Genomic DNA, 8,506 nt, shown 5'->3' with positions numbered 1-8,506 from the left:
TATGATGCAAACCGGTAAAATGAAAAAGAATGGTAAACTGACACAGGGGCATGTTGTCACAATGCATGGGGTAAGTTGTCACAATGGGACCTGCTATTTATGAGTACGGACTTAAAAAGAAAAACTTACATGTTTGGCATGTAAAAAACGAGTTACCCAAATGTGAATCTATCTTTATAAAAAAATTACCATGTCAAAACTATCTTCCATAATAATTCAAACGTATCGTTTAATGACTTCTGCAAATGTAAGTAATAAAACAATTAGGAAACAATGTAATATTCATGCAACATTAAAATGTGAAATGTAATTGTACAAAAAATCCAACTGTGGCTAGAAGGCAAACAGTGTATTTCACAAACGCTTTGATATAAACACATAAAACACAATGTGACATGTTGCCCCATGCAATGACTTGCCCTGATCTGACATTTAAAATAAAAACTTTAGTTTAAAACCTTTATTATAAATCTTACTCTTTATATGACTACAAGTGGCTTTTATTATTTATAATAAATATAGGTAATATAATATAATATAATAATATAATTAATATAATATATAATTAATATAATATAAAAGGAATTTCTAGCAATCAATATTTAACTGAGATTTGGCTTTGACTGACAGCTATAGGCCCTGGATTGCCTACAAAAGCTATTTTGCAATTAAGTGTCTCAATATGCGTTTAAGTGAATTTCCTGCGTAATTGCGCAAATGTCTGGGTTAGGACTTGTGAAATGCTGTCTTTGGTCAGTCGTGTGTCAAGAGATCATTGCTGTATGAAAAAGACAAACATTCAGGACAAACTTATGATTCAACTTCTTATCTATATGAGAAAATATGTTTACATTTTATAATGCTCTCTTTAAATATTTCTCAAATGCATTGATCATCTTTATGCCGACGCCACTTGGAACAGTAACAAACTTTTATTTACATTTTCAGTGCAAATACTTACAGACGAAAAATATAATACAGTCAAGTTTATCAACAGTCTGAACTCACGAACATTCGATTTCCAAATCGTCACATAGAAGGTCAAACGGTTGTGATAAGAGCAAATGTTTCCTTCACGAGTCTCTGTGGCTCAAGCTTGTGTGTTTGTGTGTTTGTGTTGTGTATTGTAAGACGTGGTGATTCTTGTGTTCATGGTTCCTCACAGCAGTATTTGTGTGGGTGTGTTCGCTTCTGTCGTGGGGTTTGTCGTGTCCTCTGTGCTCGTGGGGATAATCACGCTGGTTTTATTGAGTTCACAAATGTCCACGTCGCTTTTGTCCTCCGGGCCGTCCTCGAATTCGGATTCGCTCGGTTCGCTTTCGCATTCAGAGTCATCGCGTTCTTTGGGTTCGGCCTCGGTCGTGGATTTGTCCGGCTGTTCTTTATCTTTGTCTTTCTGGGCCTGAGCCTCCTTGGAGTGTCTCCATTTCATCCGTCGGTTCTGGAACCAAACTTTCACCTAAAAGACGGGAAACACGTTTATTACGGCGTTTCTTTGTTAGAATATGCATATATATTCCTGTCTTTTAAAATTAAACAAATGTTTTATATACTTTGATCATGTTGTGAAGCATGCAAAAAAATCGAATGGCATTAGAATTGTATTGCACCTGCAAATGCATGCAGAGAATTGCAAAGGATTTCATTTATTTAGAGAGTCAAATAATATATTTTTGGCTTATTACATTTAATTTATATAAACTCTTGCCCAATGTCTTAAATTAAAATCTTTTGAAATGAAACGCAACTGTAATCCTGCCAAATGTGCAATAATTCGTTATAATTGACTTTCATTTCCCTTAAAATTGTGTTGCACTGATACCTTTTTTACATTTTGTATAAGCCTCGCGCTTCCTCTAACACTCCAATTGGCTTTACGCACTCTAAACTGCCTCCAATCTCATGTTTAATTTCATCATGCAATTGTAATGTTAATGTTAACTATAGAAATATTTGTTTTTCATGCTCGATGTTGCGTTATTAATTATAGTTGATGAAACTGATGCTCATATAAAAAAAGAGCATCTCACCTGTGCATCGGTGAGGCCGAGCATCGCAGCCAGCTGTTTTCTGTCCGGTTTTGTCACATACTTCTGGACTTCAAAACGCTTTTCGAGTCCTTTTCTCTGGAGGTTGGAGAACACCGCTCTGGACCAAGATCTCTTTCTCTTGTATGTCTGTGGCATCGTGTCTTTGGATAGCACCGCATACGGCCCTGTTTGAATCAAACAGAGTTACATTTACACTTCCATTAGAGCTACAAACCAATGACTTTTTGCATGAATTGCAATGTTAGAATTTCCAATTTAATACGCATTATAGCCTCTAGATAAAAAGAAACAAATGTGCAATGCAGTACAACAGATTATGTGCATGACGCATGTTCCCTGAGATTTCTTTGGGAATGGGGCACCTGTGGGATATGTCTACACTACCTGGGAAGTTGTCCTGAAACTGATGTTGCCCTGTTTGTCTGGCGACATTGCTTATTGAACCCATCATGGAGGAGGTTTCGCTCATGGTCGGGTCTATGGACGCGAAGTACGTGCTGGCAGAGACATGGACTCCTGACTGCCGATTCAGACTAACAATCGATGTGAGATCTGTTATAGAACGACAAAAACCAATAGATCTAAATTAGACAAATATACTCGTTAAAATAAACCAATGAAGACCTCTGGTCCTATGTCTGCGTGTCATGCCGCTTATAAGATTTATATAACAGGCAAAACAGGGCCATAACCAAAACAGATTATTTTGGACGCGCCCCCACCAACATTTAAGCCGCGCGGTCAGTATTTGTTTGTTTTTTAACCTTGGTTCCAGCCTCTCTCGCTATAAAATATTTAGTTACACCCGTGGACATGAACCACATTAAACTAACCTCTATATTGGTCAATGCATGACCCCTTTGTAAAATCTCTTCACTTGGAAGCCAAATAAAAGTGTCTATAAAGTTTAAAACGTCTGGTCATCAGATTCTGTTCACTTCTGTTCTGATTAAACTAAATGTCTTGTCAAGGTGAGAGATAGATGATGTGATGGAAACTGGTGGTGACGGAAGAGAAACAACAAGGCACGTAAGTTTTAAAACTCTGTCTTACCTCGCAGTAATGAGGAGTCTTTGGATTTGGGCTCGAAATCTGTGGATAATATCCGATCGATGCCGAACTTAAGGTCTTTGCTGCACGGCGGAGGCGCGGACTGCGCGTTTATCGCGGCTCTGGACACAGACGTCAGGTGTATTCCATGCCTGTGGTACGCAGACGCGGGGTGGAGACGCGCGTCCGGAGCCACCGGAGAAGGGCGCAGAGGAGAGCCCGACGAGTGAACCTGCGCCCGGGCGCCAATGTGAGCCATCAGCGCCGATGACCCGGGGATGTTTTCCGCATCTCCAGCGTGCAGAATGTCAGCAATACAAAACGAGGGTTTTTTCATGGTATCCACCCCAAAACCACCCGAACAGTACGCAGTCCAAAGGCTAAAATTCGATGCGTAAAAAGGATTGAGTCCCGCCGTGTACATCCTTGCGGGAGAAAACAAACCTCTGTATGAATGAAAGACAATCTCACACAACACCATACAGCTAAAGCACACAGTCAAGGAGTTGCTTCGTCTTGCGTTTCTTCTCAAGTATGAAACTTTAGACAGAGGTCCAAGATGCTGTAAGCAAGAGTTCCGTTATGGATTGGCTCTGTTTGAGCCAATAGACGTCCACAGAACGGTCCAACACGCCCCAAAGACGAAGAGATTGACAGAGATACACTATATACTGAAAAACATTTGATCTATTTCATAACATTATCATTAATAATTATATTATTATATTGTAAAATACACTCGAATTTCACAAATTGTCATTTTAAATTAAAAAATATAAGACATCTAAAACTAACAGTAAATGTGACCAAAATGAATCAGAATTAATGGCTTGAAAAAAAAATTGTTCAATAATAAATAAAAGAATGAGAGTACAAAAATGTATTTATATGTATTTATATATTAACAAAAAAGTCGATTGTTATGTAGCTATAGGCTTAGTGTGCATAAATCACCAATTCATTTGTGGATAAACTCTTTACACAGGGAAATATTTTTAATTTATAAAACGATACTTTGAATTAAAGAGCTAAACTATTAAGCGTGTTTTCGATTGATAAAAACAGATCATGCTAATACAATGATTTTGTAAATGAGGATCTGTGGACCGTGAGTGAGTTGTGGTCACTTAGGAAACAGGAGTTTCTAGATGCAGGTCATCCTGTTTTTGATGAGCCCTGATTCAAGCTAAATGAGCGGATATTCCTGCTAGATAGAGGCCCGAAATAGAACACGTTTTAGTATTTTAGGATACAACAGAGGACCTTTATTTCCTCCGGCCCAATGAGGTGGAACTTTATAATGACTGTTAGCACTTCCTTTTTTCAATATTTGTGCAACTTTATCTCAGCTCGCAAGTCGCACGGTGACGCAAATCCGTCCTCATGCTTATAATAAACAGAGGAAATCTATTCTCCACCGAAACGAAAACACAATCAACTTCAGAGGCGATATTTCTTTCTTATGTTCAAGTTCAACCCCACGACAACTTCACATTACAGCACAACTGATATCCATCACGAAGAACAAACAACAAATAATGTTTCGTCTATTGCTCAATTTAATTGTTTTTGTGTATATGTATATATTCAATTACATTTAGGGTTTATTGTATATATATGTGTGTGTACAAACATATAGGCCTGAACACTTATTAAAATAACCATATTAAAAGTGTATATTTTTTGTTAAACTGATATTTTTCGTAATTGGGATACGATCAGTAACATCAGATGAGTTTACTCCGCGCTGTTCTTTAAGAAGTGTCTTCCTCCGATGGCATCATTAGCCGTGATTCATTACCGGAAAGGTCTATGACCCTGACGGCCTTCTATCGCGGTGCTTTCGAGTGACTCCATTCCGGTTTAAATTTAGAGATAAAATATAAAGCTTTGCGCTCGAGCAGGCAGTCAAAACAATCCCTGGAAGAGGATGGGGAAGACGCGCGCGCAGCGGGTGAACACGCACGTTATTTCAGGTGCCGTCGGGTGTGCGTCGCGGAATTTTGAAGGGCCCCAATCTCACGAATAAAAAAACGAAGTGAGGTAATAACACCACAAGAGACGACTGATGAGGGCTCATAATCATTAAGGAAAAGTTGTACAAAAATGATTTTTTACATTTTACATTATATTTTCTTTAAAGACGGCGCATCTGCAGTAAATATTACACGTATTCTGTTCCCATGTCGCGTATTATTCAGTTTACATATTCTTCTTATTTTGTCATGAACTACTTTATCAAAACAATTCGGAACACGAGAAAACATTATGCACTTATGCCTGCCTGCTTAATTTGTTTCTAGTATTTTTCAAAATGCTTCAAATAATTTAAACAAAAAACACAACAGTGATTTAAACGCGTATCATGTGCATTTAAAAGTCATTTTAAATGTCATATTTGGAATGTATCCTGTTTAGGTCAAAAGATACACGATCAAAGTTTCAACAAACAATCAAATTGTCTACAGGAGAGAAAGGGTCCAGTGATTCCGGATACGTTTAGGTACTGTATATTTCCATATCTGTTTTCCAGTAGGCCTGCACACATCCATGTGTGATAAATATAGTGTTGTTGAAAGCACAGTGTCATCTGTTGCTGTAATTAAAGCAGTGTATGAATGTCACGACATTCTGAGGGTGGACACTGCAAGTACGGTAAGAAGAACCTAAACATTCATGCAGGACCACGATTCCCAAAAATAGCTTTGTGATGTCCATCTATTTTTGGACGCATTTGGTCATTGTGTTCAGGCTGTGTGGTTTAATCATTATTTCTCACTTCCTGATCTTTCCTGTAACAGTTACTAAAGGACAAGCCACGTATTTATTTTTCTCTTATAATTTAATATACTTCCATGTGTGAAATACAAATAAACATTAAACTCGTTACAATCGCTAATGGTGAGTTGAGCTGGAAGTGATGCTGTGTCCTCCTGTTTGCTATGATAACATCATCAATGGTCCTTTGGGATCGACTATTTGTGGACACCCCATCGTGATCTGCTCATATAAGAGTCATCTGTCCGTCAGCGGTGACGGGACCCATCACGCCGGAAACACTAAATATCAAAATATCATAATCATTAAATGACGTTAAATCATGGGAAAGTTTGGAGACCTTGTGGAATAGATTTGTTTTTCTAAATTCCCCCTCTGGCTGGTGAAATGGCCGTCCTGAGAGTTGAATGGTAATCTGGTCCAGCATGTTGCGGTTCATTCTGGGACTTTGACAGATTTGGGAAACGTTTGTTACGGATTATTAATTGCGATTTTAAATGCGCCCCTGACAGAAAGGAAAGCATATAGTATAATCCCATTAGTGACGCACAACATAAACATTCATGGTTTGAGGTTAATGTAGGTGAATAGTTTCATTTCTTCAGTCCTTACAATCCGAACCTGGAGTAAACAGTCATGACACAGTGACAGACAGGCTTTCTGCTTTACATTCGATTAGTTGAATCTAGAAAACTAGAACGATTGCAGAGGCGAAGTCACTGTGGTGCATTTCCCAAATAAATAAATGAAAACAATTGAGAAGTTTGGTTCCAAAATGAGTATTTAAACATGTTAAAAATCATTTAGTTAGCTGTATTATTTGAGTTATTATGGTTTAAAAACAAACCAACTGCAGTATGAATTACATTTATTGGAATGCGCAACAAAATAACTTTTCTCATTTTGGGACCAAACTCTTCAATTATTATTATTATTTCTAGCCTATTGTCACTATTAACATTGTAAACCACAGCAGTCATTGGTCTGGTTAACCTTTTTTCTGGAATATGTTAATGTTTTTAGGGCGAATATAATGCAAATAAACATATTAAATGAACACAGCACTTTAACAAATTGCGCAGCTTTGCAAAAAGACACAATGGCTGTTGCCTACAGATAGTAAAGAAATTTAGATAGTAACAAAAACAGGAAATTATGAAATACATAATCTGGTATTGCATCTTTTTTTAAGATACTAACTGAAAATAGTGGTATGTCTCGAATTAAACGCACGCGTATTTTCTACAATATTCACTCAAAATGTACACACACGTGTTTAGTTTATCATTTTTTGGACGGATTTTAAAACTGAGACACGGGGAATTAAAAGTGTTCATGTCAAAGTGGTCAAGATAATCAGGTCAGGCTGGATATGCGTGTCTCTCTGTGGCACGGGTTCAAGTCTTTTCCTTTGTGTGGAAAGGAATTCAGACTCTTGTCTTATAATATACACAGACTTAAATCAAACGCGTCAGACGGAATAACAGTGAGACTAATGGAAACAAGGAAAGGTCATCATAACAAACCATTACAAGCAGTAACTCCCTGTACTGGAGCCGATCACACGTCACACTGATCGATGGAGCTCGAGCTCGTGACGAAACCCAGAGGACATTTCTGCAGCGCGAGCGCATCAACCTGTTGACGAGCATCTCACGCGGATTCAAAAAACTCTTATTATATAATAAAGCTCTGAAGAAATACTTGGGTTAAATAAATGAACAGGAAAATTATACAAAATCGTTTTAACAATTTCTATATTTATAACATTGATCATATTGAATATTAAATTATGATAAAAGTATCAATGCAATGTATAAATAATTATATTAGATCATTTGTGAAACAAAAATGTTGATTTACTTAATATCGCTTTCTAACGATATTTCTTACATTGTAAAATGCATTCGTTCCATATTTCTTGGTTTATCTTTTATTCTGTTTTTCATAAATGATCTGTTTAACATTTTAAAATCAATATTTTTTAAATCATCGTTTTGCAATCGTGGCAGGCATCATATCTCCTGCTTTATTTATCTCTTTAAACTCCCTGCAGTGGGCTTCACAACAATGTGAAAATACATTAGTAAAAAACAAAGTTGGAAGTGTTAAGCTATTTCTGAAGATCGCATTAGATGTGTTACATTCAATCATATAACAAACAAACAAATTTAAATGGATATTTTATTAATCTAATCGTTTGTCTCATTAAAATGACACGCGGCTGCGCTCTAGTGGTCAGGTGAAGCATGACACTCCCTGTGTTCTGCGTTTCCAAACGTTAAACTCTCATGTTTTCGTCTCTGAGACACCGGCTGTCCTCCGCATTACTTTCAGTGGTTTTATGTATTTAAATGCAGATTTGAAACTGCAAGTTTTGACCTTTGACTCGTTTCCCAGTGCAGTAGTGTGTGTGTGGAGAGACACGTTTGGCAGCATTAGCTCATATTTCATCATTGTTTACTGCAAACTCCATTCCAACAATCCCCAATGAAACACAAGTCAGCTGTTAAAACGCTTCCAAACACACGTCTGAGCCAACACACTTCATCTTTATTAGGATTAAAAGGAATTCATTTAGTCATATGATTATGAAAGCCTGTATAGGACATTCTAGTCTCTGGACT

General features: G+C 37.3%; 1 protein-coding gene across 2 annotated transcripts; it reads right to left on the bottom strand.

The window, feature by feature from the left end:
- Positions 1 to 812: 812 nt before the first annotated feature.
- hlx1 (H2.0-like homeo box 1) lies at positions 813 to 3,738 on the bottom strand. 2 transcript variants are annotated; one of them, XM_079474211.1, is made up of 4 exons: positions 3,105 to 3,633; positions 2,436 to 2,603; positions 2,031 to 2,215; positions 901 to 1,459 (listed from the first exon to the last, which is right to left on the bottom strand). In XM_079474211.1, exons 1-4 carry the CDS (start codon positions 3,580 to 3,582, stop codon positions 1,160 to 1,162), a joined length of 1,131 nt encoding a protein of 376 aa, XP_079330337.1. In that variant the 5' UTR covers positions 3,583 to 3,633; the 3' UTR covers positions 901 to 1,159. The 2 variants fall into 2 exon arrangements, with proteins under 2 accessions (XP_079330338.1, XP_079330337.1); XM_079474212.1 differs by lacking the exon at positions 2,436 to 2,603 and having other exon boundaries at positions 813 to 1,459; positions 3,105 to 3,738.
- Positions 3,739 to 8,506: the final 4,768 nt, after the last annotated feature.

The sequence above is a fragment of the Barbatula barbatula genome (assembly GCF_947034865.1).
Source record: "Barbatula barbatula genome assembly, chromosome: 15".
NCBI classification, from domain to species: Eukaryota; Metazoa; Chordata; class Actinopteri; order Cypriniformes; family Nemacheilidae; genus Barbatula; species Barbatula barbatula.
This window is presented reverse-complemented; position numbering and strand designations above follow the sequence as displayed.

Bases quoted from the DNA above. Each gene is read 5' to 3' on its own strand.
- hlx1 (XM_079474211.1), bottom strand. From the start codon at position 3,582: ATGGTGTTGTGTGAGATTGTCTTTCATTCATACAGAGGTTTGTTTTCT. The intron at 2,604-3,104 runs GTAAGACAGAGT...GTTCTATAACAG, and splicing joins AGACTCCTCATTACTGCGAG to ATCTCACATCGATTGTTAGT. The intron at 1,460-2,030 runs GTGAGATGCTCT...CCCGTCTTTTAG, and splicing joins TCGGCCTCACCGATGCACAG to GTGAAAGTTTGGTTCCAGAA.